The following is a 13,835-nucleotide window of genomic DNA, read 5'->3' as shown; positions in this document are numbered from 1 at the left end:
TTGGGGGGAATATGGCTTTAGGCATCACGAAATCCATGGCCCCTTTTCTTCAGGGCCCGGTATTTCTCCATAAATCCATACCACTCACCATCATTTGAAGTCTTCCATCATCATGGACAAATGGCTGCCGACAGTGCCTGTCCTCACAGCTTCAAAGCCACAGAAGAAAGACAGTTTTCCTTCCAAGAAGTTCAGGAGAAGTCTGGGCTTCATGTGCTAATCTCTGCACCCTCTCCTGTAGCAGCGAGCTAAGTGCACTGACTGATCACCTGAGAACAGGAGCAGAGCCCCTGGGGGACCACAGGTAACAAGGAAGCATGTCTCCGAAGCACAGTCTTCCTATGTCATTACCAGAATAAGGGCAATGGTTGCTGGGTGTAACAGACACTCCTCTGGGTCACTACACAAACCCATGTTTACCAAGTCATTTCATAACACCCCCTTGATTTCTGGAAACGAAGTCCAAATACTAGACTTTGTGGTTAAAAATCAGGCTCCTCTCTGTCCCTAATGGAGAGACCATCTCACCAGCTCTGGGCCAACGATATCCCCAGCACCCTCAAATGTTATCTCTGGAAAACTAGAGGAAACTGCCAACAAAGAGAATTTAAAATTTTGTATGTTAATCTGCAGAGATGTATACGTTCCTCCCCTCAGCCCACCTCCCATTCCCCGCCCCCCCAGGGACGGCACGTTATGTTATCAAGACAGCGCCCATCACCCTGGCCTGAAGGGTCCGGATCGGGATTTGCGTTTATCCAGGGTCTGGTTGCTACGCTGAGGACGCAGAGTAAGTACTTGACCTACATGTGGTCAAGAGGGCTTCCAGAAGTGGCCCCTCCTAGAACAAAGAAACAGTCTGCACCAGAGATGTGCCCCACTGTTTGAGTTCTGAGAGACGAAATCCTAGTTTTTTCCTGCTTCTGGTGCTTGATGGTTCATTGCATCCTGCTACCCAATCAGAAAAGGGTTGCAGGGAGAATGCCGGGCATTTGTGTCTGGTTTCCAAAATTTCTTTTTAGTAGATCTGTTGGCCCAAGTAAAAAGAAAGAGAAAATAGCATGGCAGAAATTAAAAATGTTTTAGAAGCTGCAGTTATCAGAATCTACACTACAGAAACCAACTTAATAACATTCGGGACAGGAATGAAAGGTCACAGACCACACAGAGGCAAAGACAAAGAAATAAAAGGGCAGAGAAAATGATGGCACTGGACCCAACAGATGGGCCTCCCAATTTCTGGGCAGCACACAGCGGGGCTGCTTGGGGAGCCCAGTCAGGGATGCTGTCTGTCCTCACCCAGAGCTGCCGGCCTGGACCGTGGCACCCCAGCTCGGATCTCAGCAGTGCAGCCAACACATACACCTGGTCCCAGGCCCACCCTCAGCCATTTCCCCCAAAGTCACCGGCTGTCTGCATCTGCATCCAGCTCAACAGGACGGGAAGCTGCTGCTCTCCCCACTTCCAGGCTCTGATGAAGCTTCATACGATGTGACAGGTCACATGGTTTCCCTGGCAGCCGCTGGGGTGGGGAGGAGGGTGCTGCTGGGCCATGCAGACCATGAGCACAGAGAAGTGAGTACCCCAGGGGCAAACTTTGACGGAAAGGAGCAAGCAGATCAATCTGACCGAAGCCTCGGCAGGCAGATGATTTGCGCCTCCACCCCTTCGCCAATGAACTGTCCTAAGACCAGCGGCTCGCGCAGCCTCAGAATCCCAGCTGCGCTTTGTGATGGTGGCATGACCAGCTCATGGTGCACAACCTCGCGTTTGCTGTTCCTCCTTCTTTGCCTCACTTCCATTTTCCGTTCATCCTTGCTGGCCTGGGGCTGCACTCCAGACAGAGGGCTGCCATGAAGTTGTGCTCATATTCTATATCCTGGGGAATCAGACTAAGGTAGTGATCAAAACGTGATAGACATTGGATATTGAATATGGATATCGGTTTCCATAAATTATAGAATATGCAAGTAGAATTAAATGATAATAAAAATGTCAGAGAAGACAACTTTCAAGAAAGTACCACGACCTGGACAATTAACAGAAAATGATAGATACTGACATTTATCCTGATAAGATTACTGAACTTTAAACTTTTAAACTGAATTTTTAAAGAAACTAAAATAATTTACAAACATTCAGTAAGAAGAAAGTGACTCACAAGCAAACGAAAAAAAAATTAAAGACTGGCTAGCATTCTCAACAACCTCACAATTCCAAAAGAAAATGAAACAATCAAATGTCTACAAAATTTTGACAGAAAAAAGTGCTAACCTCAATAGAAGTACTCAACAAGCTGTTTTCACATTAGAAGTCAGCAGAAGGGCATTCTAAATATGCAAAGAAGCCTGATGTACCTTTATGAAAATACACTTGAGGATATAATCTAACTCAGCAAGAGACGGTGTCCTGGATCAAAGACTTAAATAAAATCTTAAAACCTTTTATTATCTTGGAATGGGAACATTTTCCTTCTTGTGACCCAGTAGCCAGAAAATGTGAAGGAGAAAAACTAAAGATATTTGCAAGCTAAATACAAATAAAACAAAAATGTAATTACAAAATATGACAAAAATGCTGAATAGCCTATTACATAAGGGAGTTTTAAAATCAATAAGAAAAGATGTCTAGTGGAAAAATAAGCCAGTTTCATGAAAAGGCAATTCATAAAAGAATTCCGTGTGTGTGTGTGTGTGTGTGTGTGTGTGTAAGTAAATGACAGAAAAATGTTTATCCTTACCAGTAATCAAAAATTAAAAAGTGCAGATTTAAACAGTGTGATACTGTTTCTTACCTACCGTACTGGGAAAACTGAAAAAGACAAACGATGTTTAGGGATGTGACCATTCCAGCGGACACCGCAGCAGCATATGTTGAAATTTTAACCATTTTATAGGACACAGTACAAAATCTCACAACACACAATTCACAATTTAAATGTGGATACCTACTAACCAGCTTTCCCCCATCCAGCATTTAATCATTACAAAGTAATTGGCCAAATATACAAAAGTATATATCGTAGCATTTTTCCTATTAACACAATATTGAGTGATTAAAATGTCCATTCACAGAGGATGATTTAACTAGCTGTGATACACGCATGCGGTTGAATACTGTACAGACCTTAAACACAATGGAATATTTCAACATTCACAGGCATAGAAAGCAATCTATGCATATTGTGAAATTGAAGAAACAGATTTCAGAATGAGACTTACATAATCACATTTTTATATAATGCACATCACAAAGATGTCCGAAGATGCTGAGAGAGGTCACCTATGGATAATGGGATTAAGGTTATATTTTGGGGGGGTTTTTTGCATAAGTTTTCCAAATGTCTGCTTTTTATATTTACAGTAAGATAAATGAATATGTGTCTTTATTTTTAGAAAAAGACTTTAAAAAGTTTATGCCAACAGATTCACCAGTGCTGTAGACATCCTGGGAAGTTTTTCTTAATGTATGCCACCTTGGTTGTATCTATTTGGTGGAGACAAATGGACTAACCAAATTGTAATAAACCGGCTATTCGTTCACAGTTTGCAAGAGCCAGGGAGTTTGCCATCAACACTTGCGTTCAACAGAGACTCAAAGACAGACAAGAAGAGCACAAAAACCTGACAGTGCAAAAAGGGAAGGCTTCGGGTGAGCCCTGGTTGGAGGCTGTTGTTCCTGGAGAGGCTGGAGGCTGGCTAATAGAAGTGGGGATGTATTAAGTGATTGGTTTGGAAGCATGTTTGGCTTTCTCTGTTGGTTCTGAGGTGGATTTGAGAGTTAAAAAAAAAAAACGGAGAAACTGGCAGTCATTGACCAAGTCCTGACCGTTCTGCACCAGTTGCTGCAGGAAACGGCTTCCCAGGCTGGCTGCTGCGGAGGCGCGGGTCTGCGTTGTCCCACTTGGTCTGGCCATTGCTTGTCTCTATATTGCTTCTCAAAGTACTTCAATTAATCTACATTGTTAGCCAATCTATTTCCAAAGAACTTAGAACATTTCCCTTGCAGTCAGCCATACCAGCCTCCGTATTAGCTTAGCAATATACTCGGGATAACATCCAAGCCACACTTCCATCATCAACTAACAATGCCCCCCTCCAAATCCTTACCAACTTAGTTTACCAGTGTGAGTTATATACCCAGTTTTGCATGCGGTCTTAAACTGGGATGTTCAGCACGCTCCTGCCGCAGCTGGCGGCCGTTTACTGAGCACTCAAGGGACTCAGCGCTGTGTTAGGTGCATGCCGCGTATTATTTCTCATACTTCTCGCTGCCACTTTATTATCATATCACTGACGGTTCCATTTTACAGATGAGGGAACTGAGGCTTGGAGAAGCCCAGGATCATGTCCACAGACACAAGCTTATCGGGTGGGATGCTGTTTGAGCTCACACAGGTCTAAATCACAGCTCGTGCTTACACATCTCAAGAAATAATGAGACCCCTAGGAACTGACTTGGCCACACACGGCCTGGGTCACCAAAGCCCAGAGGAGACTGGGCACAGAACAGAGTGCACCAATTCTGAGCTGCAGATTTTGTTTCTTAACGGCTATAAAAGCACCTTAACCCATAATTCTTTTATATACCTGGAGGGTTTCCATCATGGTGGCAGGAAGCAGGATTCTAGCTAACGTCATCCTTTGGCAGTGGCCATAACTCACTTTGATAATTACTAACCCACTTGCCCAAGGATGTGAAAAGGCCCATCACGGACAGGAGAAGAGTTACACACCTCCTATCGGCTGTCTTCTCCAGTAAAACTTTTAGCAATTTTACTGCTGGGGAAAGAAATACTCTCTCTCTCTGTTCTTTACAGAAAAGTTAGTTTACAGCATCACGCCGGTGCTTGCCAAGGACGGAGGCAGCCAATTCTAAATTCCAGGAGTTTCTAATTGAACAGGATCCAGTCATCTTCTAATTGCTTCTTTGCTCTCTCCTGTGAGAACACATTTCAGCATGGGAAACACGTCTTGGAAATTTCAAATACATCTTCATTTCCTTTCACTGTGTCCTCTTGGCCTTGTTGCCTTTCTCTCGACGCTGTCTCTCCTACACTCCTGCTGCAGCCAGCTTTTCTCCAGCAGCCAATGCCACTCAAAAATGCCGAACTCTCCAGGGAGATGGCAAGGGTCTCCGTCTAAAGGCTTCAGATGCTGGGGTGGGAAGCCCTCCGTCTCTGGAATCAGACCACCTGTGTCCCCACCTTGGCTCTACTGCTCACAGACTATGTGTGCTGGCAGGTTACTTAACCTCTCTGCCCCGATGCCTTACCTTCCAAATAGGCTGGTGAGAGCACCTACCTTAGAGGGATTTGACTGTGTTTTTAAAGGAATTGTGGGAACTGAATGAGCTCATACAGACAAACTGGCATATTGTAGGACTCCAATAACTTAATTTTTACTCTGTGGGGAAGCCTTAAAGTCAGTCTGAGTCTCAGCTCCAAAGTTGTTTCACAGGACGTGGGGTGCAGGCCGCTGCAGCAGCGGGGAAGAGGCTTGTCTCAAGTGCAGAAACCTGCTGACCAGGCACCTCACAGACCTTCCTGCAGGTGTTGCTCGCCTACCGCCGACCACATTTGATGTGCAACTTACCCCTTCTCAGAGCTCCGGCCTAGAGACAGGAGGGCATCTCCCACAGCAAGGCAGTCACCCATAAGTTCTGTGTCGACTCTAAAGAGGCCCCCATGCCCCTCACCTCCTGGGGTTCACACCCTTGGGTAAACCCTCCCCTTGAGTGTGGGCAGGACCTGTGACCTGCTTTTCGTCAATAAAGTGTGGCAGCGGTGATGGGTGTCACTTTCATGATTATGTTACATAGGATGGCCACGTCCATTTGCTGGAAGATTCTTCCTCTTGCTGGCTTTGATGACGCTGGCAGCTGCGGTGGGAGCCCACCCGGTAAAGACCGACAGCAGCCTCTAGAAGCTGAGGATGGTCTCCTGCCAGCGGCCGGAATGAAACGGAGGCACTCAGGCCCTCAGCCACAGAGAACCGAGTTCTGCCAACACTTACGTGAGTTTAGAAGTGGATTCTTTCCCTGTTGAGCCTTAGAAGTGGCCTCAGCCTTGGATGACACCTGTATTGCAATCTTGTGAAGCCCTGGATTAGAGAACTCCATTAAGCTATGTCTGCGATCCTGACCATCAGAAGATAGCAAACATGTGTTGTTTAAACCAGGTAAGTTTCTGGTAATTTTTTTTAATGTAACAACAGAAAACTAATACACAGTGTTAGTCAGGGTTCTCCAGAGAAACAGAACCAGTAGGGTGATGTCAACAAAATATTAATCAGTTGATCTAAGAAAGAAATAGAAAATTTTACTTGAGCCAAATTTGAGGATCATAACTCAGGAAGAGCATCTCAGAAAGCTCTAAGAACTGTTCCACCTGTTTGAAGTCAAGGACAGTTACACAAGGTTTTTGAGACAGAGGACTCTATATTAAATGATGCATTATTGAGTTTACACATCCAGATCTAAGTGCCATGTGACCCCTTATCAAGACAGAATGTTATCTTTAAGGAGTTGCCTTATTGATGTGAAGAGAACATTGTTCTTTATGGTTGAGCAGGTGTTTCTGCTGATGGGGAGGTTTGGTCAAGGAGTAATGCAGGTACACAATGCACAGAGAGGGCAGAGAGGATGCCAAAAAGCAGAGAACACTTTTTTTAAATTTTAAATTTAAAAATATAAATTTGAAAGCTTAAGTTTCAGTTTTTCTTGTCTTGCCATAAAATATGAAATTGACTTCACAATGTTTCTATAACAGCCCACGCAATTATGCAGGCCGGGAAGTCCAGACCCAGGACAGCCGACAGAATGGATCAGTCTGAGAGGCAGAGAAAGCGAGTTCTTTTCTACTCAGGCTTTCAGTCTGCGCAGGCCTCCAGGGGCCTGGCTGAGGGCCCCCCACACCTGGGAGGGCAATCTGCTTTACTCAGTCTGCTGATTCAAATGTTAGTCTCATCCCGAAACAAGAACACACCCAAAATAGTGTTTAACCAAATGCAGGGACACCCCATGGCACATTCAAGTTGACACATAAAATTGACCATCATGTACATCTTCTCTGATTTCTTTTTCCTCTTCTTCATTTCATTGCCTGACATCATACTGTGGGCAGTTGGATGTCACAGGTCACGTGGCACCTTCCCTGGAGCCAGGAAGACCTGCCATTTACCAGGTAATGGACCTTGATCTCCTATGAGAAAGCCACTGGATCTCTCTGAGCTTCAGTTTTCTCGCCTGTACATGGAGACTGCAGCATCCCAGTGCCCTCTTCCAGGGCTGTGGAGAGTAAATGGGATGCTATATGGAAACCACCTTGAGCAAAGCCCCACACCTGGTAAGCGGGAGCTTAGATATCACTGCAGAAGACTCTTTTTGTAACCAAACATTGAGTCCCACTTAGCAAAGTTTCCTTTAGGTTTGACTGGGTTTTTTTGTTTTGTTTTGTTTTTGCAAGTTTTCTTCATCTAAGGCATTAGCCTTTAATGGGCAGAGGTCAGCCAAGAATGTGTCAGCGAAAGCTCAGTCTCAACACCACACGGTGGAAGGCAGAGCTCAGAGGCAGGAGGCCCAGCAGCTGGACAATGCCTGGGGGCCCTGGTCTGCGTCCCAAGGAGAGGCATGCTTGTACCTGCATAGCTGGATCCATCACAGTTTGTGCTCCAGGACAGACTCTGCCAGCCATCTCACTTTTTGTAGGTCAAGCAGGAGAGTGGATTTGCTTGCTGGGGAGAAACAGACTGAGCTGGATAGTCAACTGCTCAGGAAGGTTGCACATCCTGGCACTTATGAAGAAGAGGAGACATGGGTCACAGTGCATCCCAGGCAGCCCAGGGGAAGCTGTCAGACCACCCAGAAGACAATCATTACTCCCTATAAGAGCAGTAAAGCAACAGTCTTCCATCAACAGAGAAACTGCCTCTGCACTTAGCATGTGAGTTTACTTGCACATTAGCAAAGACAAACACCTTCAGAGGGAGGGGCAGAGAAGAGCCTCCTGGATGTTTCCTTTTTGCTGTTATTGTCTTCGGGCCAAAAGGGGATGAGAATATTGAATGCAGAAATGGGACTTTGATGTCAGATTGCTGTATTCTGGGTCTTACTATAAGTGGGAGGTGAAATTCAATTGTTTTCAAGTTTTCTGTCCCTAAACTGTGGCTCCTTCTATGACTTCTCAAAAATGAATGAAGCTGAGTGTTTGGAGTGGAAAATTTGTAACAGATATCCTTGTTTGTTTTTTAATGTTTCTGCATTAGAAATAAATCACCAACAGAAAGAAAGTGAGATGAGCATCTCAAAAATTCAAGTGTGTGAATTGAAATCTTAATTCTTTCTTTGCTTGGCCTTTCTAACCACAAAATTACACACTCATGTATCCTTCCTCAAAATTTGGGATGCTTCTATGGAAATCTCAGTTAAATGTTTATGAGAACAAAATGTTCCATATTCTTACAACCAGAATCCAGTAAAACAGAATTTCACCTTTAAGGCAATTTTCAGTTGATGGGACAGGAATATGACCCTCAGCCACGTTCTTTCAGCACCTTGGAGAGTGACAGCTCTCCTTTCTGGTGTCTTTGCCCAGTCAAGGGCGCCAACTCAGTTTAATTATTTCCCAGGGCAGAACTATGAAATAGGCAGGGAAGAAAGGGAACATGAGTTCCTGCTGCTATTGTTAAGATCTACTATGCATGCATTTTATTTCTCATTCTTACAGATCAATGAAGGCTGAAAGATATATTTAATAATGTCATGTCTCTGCTCAAAACTCTCCAGTGCCTTCCCACATCATTCAGAGGGAAAACAAAAGTTCTGACAAGACCATACAGAAACCTCCTACCTGTCTGGTACCATCTCTTTCCACTCCTACCTGTTCGCTCACTCTAGGAATTTGGGGACTTTTACTGATCATTTTCAACAACACCTTCCCTGATGCCCCACTCCTATCCTTCAACCCTCGCTCTCCCACTTCCTTGCTATTTCTCCTTGTCACTTACCCCTTATCACCATCCAATGTATATAATCTTCTTGTCTCCAACCCCTCCTACTCCACTAAGAGATCAATAAGAGCAGGAATTTGGTCTGTCTTCTTAACCACTACATTTCCATTGCCTAGAACACTGTCCCTGGAATACAGCAGGTCCTCAATAAATACTTGTTGAATGAGTGGGTTGACAAACCAGTGAACAAATGAACAGTCCTGTAAAGCAAGTAATATTAGCCCTATTCATAGGTGATGAAACTTGGGCTCAAGAAGATTCTCAGAGCTTGAGTGAGGTCCTGCAGCTGAGTAGACATGGGCTCTGGGATCTAAGCACTGTGTGTGCCCTGGGGGTCCTTGGAATCCTGCCTCCCCAGCTCATGCTTTGTGGTCCCCTTCTCCACACTCTCTCCCACGTGTCCCCAGTCCTCAGGGATCTTTTCCTTCCCCTTCAATAAAATCTCTCCAGATGAGAAATGAAACTTAAGCGAGTGATCAAAATGAACCCACAGTGTTTCATCCCTTGGGATGCTTGCATTCGAGGGCTCCTAACACCTTGGCTGAGGCTTTTAGCTCTAAAGGTGAAATTCAGGCCTCTGACAACACCCCCTGGGAACAAAAGGAAGGGCAATGGGTCACTAACATCTGGTGACCTTCTCATTACCTGTGAACCAAGGCCATTTTGTGTGAAGCCTTGAAAGAGGCAGCCTTGCTCATGACCCTGCAGAAACTGGTGCCAATGAGTGAATGTGACTCACTGGCCACTCAGGCACTGCATTGCCTTGGGTTCACTTTCTCCAGAGGTTTACATGGTCAGCCTTTGATCACCTCTCTAATGACACTATCTAAACACCACTTTTTTTTTATCTTAAACACTTTATTCCTGAATCCTTAGCAAGAGGTTCAATTTTTTCTCAGAAAGGAAATTTCCTACCCACCAGCTTTTCCTCTGCTACGATTTTTAGAGTGCAAATACTTTCTCATCGGCCTTTCTCCCCCCAAGGTTAGAATGAGATTTCAAATCCAGAAATGGGGAGAGAATTTTTCCAATTATGTTTTTGGTGTTTTATTATTCCAGCCAATCCATATAAATGCAAATAGAAAATTAGGATGATTCTCCTACAGTAAAAACCTTTCTCCTCCCTGCACGAGATGCCCAGTCGACACCATGCTTACCATGAGCTTATTAATGCAGTATCTGTTTTTCAACTTTTCAGGAGTAAATAATATCTATTGGGCCATCTAATTAGCTCCCCCACCAACAATGCTAGGCAGATAAAAAGTATCAATTTCTCTGACAATCTTCCTGTCAGATTTTCCAGTATACTGGGAGCACTTTACATCTCACACGTTAAGGCTTCTAGCACAGCAGATCCTGTATGCCGGCAGGAAATCACTAAGGGATGACTTCCTTCCCGGCATTTCCAGATGCTCAGTGGAGAATCCAGGCTTGCAGTGGAGGATAAGAGAGTGGAGCTGCCACTGGCCAGTTGGTTAGATTTCTAAAGCTGCCCTCATGGGAACAAAGGCCAGGAACACAGGGACAGAAAGCAATAGGACAAATGGGTCCCGAGTCCTAAAACTCATTAGGACGTTTTCACTTCATCTGTATCTATACCAGTAAAGTGGAAAGTGTGACAGTTTTCTTCGTAAGAATGCCCTTGGTGTGCTGCAAAATTGAACATGCACACACACATTTATTAACTGAGATCATGTATCAGAGATTAATAACACATCATTTATAGCCAATTTTGCATTATCCTTTTAAAGAAAGTAACACGAGAATTTCAGTGGGGGGGGGGGTGCCAGGTCTTTCCTGGAGTGGGGGGGCGGGGTTTCCATCAGCACAGTTCTGGGGAGCGACTCACAGAGAGCGCCCCCCACTCTGCGCCACTTCTGGGCTACCAGCAATCGCTCTGTTGTCTTTATTGTTCCTGGCAATATTTCTAAGTTTTAAGCTTTAAAAAGAAGACGAATTTCGGAGACAAACAATAAGCCGGGTCTAATATATTTGGTGGAAAAGGGTGGCAAGAGTCACATTCAGAGGGTTCGGGTGAAGTTTTGTTTCTGGTATCCACTGATCGAGGAAAATGCAGTGGTGTCATGAATCTTAACTTTGGTTTATGTCACAAGACTCTCTTGGAAGCTCAAATAACACATCCCAAAAACATTGGCCCTGCTAAGTCATTTCCGAAAACCACATTTAAAAGAAAAATATTCAGTATTATGATTTTACAGTATTACAGGCAGGGAAAAAAAGAAACATACCATTGTCAGTATAGTAAAAAGTTTATACTTTCTGGCCAACTTAAGATCAAAGCAAATGTGCCCTTCCCTACTCGGGAAAGTTGCTCACTGATCACATAAATATTTTGTTCTCTCACAGTCAAAGTTTGACCCAGGTTTACATTTTTTTAGCTTAATTTGTTCTGTATCAACACGGAGAGAAAAGACTTTTAAGAACCAAGAGCAGACCATTACTTAGTGAAAAAGATATAACCGACCTGCAGCACGTTAGTCACACTAGACAAAGTTTGAGATTAATTCCCAGAGTCCTTTGCACACTTATTCATGTTTTTGCTCTTCGAAAGGAAGTTTTTTTCATCCCTGTGCCAACTCCGTTGCGGAAGGACCTTTTCACAGACACCTTCTCCAACACAGGCTGTAGAAAATCTAGTGTCTCGCTCCTGTCCATCCTGGTTGGGCGGCTGTTCAGCAGGATGAGAAAGTAGTCAGATTTTCCAGACCCCTGACAATTGAGATGGGGGAGGAGGGAGGGAACACAGCTTTAGGGTTAAAAGCTTATTTCAATAGTAGCAATTTTCAAAATCTCATGGCAATAAATCCAGTGTATCTAATACTTAGGGAGGGATTTGCTAAAACACATTATGTATTTTACCAAAATACAGAATGCTATTTGGAGCTGTCTCTCCCCTTGTCAAATTTTTACACGACTTCTGTAATTACTGCTATTCAGTATTTTATCATTCACGGTGCAGTTATCTTGTCGCTATTACTTTATAAAGAATCTTTCAAGTGGTACTAATTAGTCTTGGGGATAGTTTTTTTTTTTAATTCGCTAAGAAAAACAACCTATGATGGCAAAACTCCAGGTGTCAGTGGAAACCACTTTCCTTCTGGGGCCTGTCCTGGGCCATTTGCCAAGTTTCTCCATGAGGATGTCTTTCTACCTGAACTTGAAAGTTGACATCTTTGTCTTTTCAATTTGATTTACCTCCTCATCAGGGGTTCAGTGGCCTGGATAATGTAGGATAGTGTAGGGGAGGCTTGGTCACGGAAGAGATAAGACTGGAGTCTGAGAGTTCAAATTGGCCATCGAGAACCTGCAGTTGAACCCCAGGCTTGGCAGATGAAGAAGCCGAGTACAAGAGCAGAGGGGCAATCGGTGGTCTTCTTTGTGCACATGCTTTATGGGCATCACCTCATTGTGTCCCCTCAGAAAGCTCTGTGGAGTAGGTACTACTGTTTACTCAGTTATAATTTCCTTTAAGTGAGGAAATTAATTAAATGGCTTGCAGATACAGCAGGGATTTGAGTCGAGACATCTGGGAAGAGTCAGAGAATTCCAGAAGTATTGGTCATGGGAAAACCAGTCAATAATTCTTATCCTTAGTGTTTTACCTGTGTTAACAAAGGTGCTCTAAGTGTGATATAATGCCATCTATTTTAAATGCCCAGCAAGGAGGGGCCTATGAGTCATTTCAAGCAATGAAATCACAAGTCTACAGTTCTTTCCAGAAATTCTCATGATATCACCTTTATATTGGAGAAATAAAGCATGCAGTTCTAGTTATGAGATCCCCAAAACATCACTAAACATCCCCAAAAAGATACTGATGCACTTTGCTAATCAATGAAGGAACCCCTCATCGAGCAGACTTGTTAACTGAATAATATGCTGTATTTGCCTGATTGATAAAGTTTATGAAGTTCTCAGCAAGTATTATAGAAGCCTATACGTCCTTGGTCTGCATAATCACTCACCCTAAAGAGTCGAATTGGCACCATTACTACAGGATGGGGTTATAACAAGAACAAAACTGTCACATGAAAAATTAGAAACATGGAAAATGCCTTGAAGGAACAGACATTCATTTATGGACAAGGAGATCTGATAAGAACAATGGAAGAAAGAACACTCTTAATTTAAAAAAAAAGTTGCTCACAAGTGCCTCTTGTTCAACAGAATTGTCATGAACAAAACTTCGGGGGAAAGAATAGAAAGTAATTAGGAAGACATTCGAGAAAATGCACTGATTTGTGGATTGTGACTCATCAACATGATCCATGCGGCGTCTTATAGAATCAATGACTGAATCGGTAGGGAATGCTTGTGGGAGTAAAACAGGGAAAAAGAAGCTGGCGTCAATAAACAAGAAATAGAAAAGTGACAGATGCAAAGATTAGTGAGAGGACCCGTAGGAGAAATAGAGCATTATATTTGGACATGTATTTATTATTTAAGATTCATGTAGCATCTCATTATCCTAAAAGTGTTTTCCTAAATTACATTGATTTCAGTAATTATGGTATGCCAGGTTAAGTTTTAGTGAAGGAAAGGTGAATTGGAAAATGCTATCAGTGACAAAAGAGATTTAAAAATGTTAAACCAAGTATTGACATAAAACAACTGAAATACCGTGCAGAACTAGCACTAAAAATTCCAAAGAAATTCATTTTCTGAGTATCTTGAACAGCTCAATGAATATTGTTAGGAGTTCAGTCTATATTCTTGAGTAAATATATGAATTAATATTTTATATGATATTCCATTGAGAACCGGCATGTTACCTATATGCTGTACATGAAAAAGTTGCCATCTTTG

General features: G+C 43.3%; 1 protein-coding gene across 5 annotated transcripts in view; it reads right to left on the bottom strand.

Annotated features, from left to right (window-relative positions):
* Positions 1–11,558: 11,558 nt before the first annotated feature.
* The window catches only part of NPS (neuropeptide S), a 55,102-nt gene continuing 52,825 nt past the window's right edge, over positions 11,559–13,835 (bottom strand). For all 5 annotated transcript variants that reach the window (XM_072972380.1, XM_072972377.1, XM_072972379.1 and 2 more), the window contains one exon: positions 11,559–11,738. In XM_072972380.1, the coding sequence (XP_072828481.1) occupies positions 11,559–11,738 (180 nt within the window). The remainder of the gene's footprint in view (positions 11,739–13,835) is intronic.

Source organism: Vicugna pacos, chromosome 11, assembly GCF_048564905.1.
Source record: "Vicugna pacos chromosome 11, VicPac4, whole genome shotgun sequence".
Taxonomy (NCBI): Eukaryota; Metazoa; Chordata; class Mammalia; order Artiodactyla; family Camelidae; genus Vicugna; species Vicugna pacos.
The sequence above is the reverse complement of the archived record's forward strand: the minus strand, read 5'-3'. Positions and strand labels throughout refer to the sequence as shown.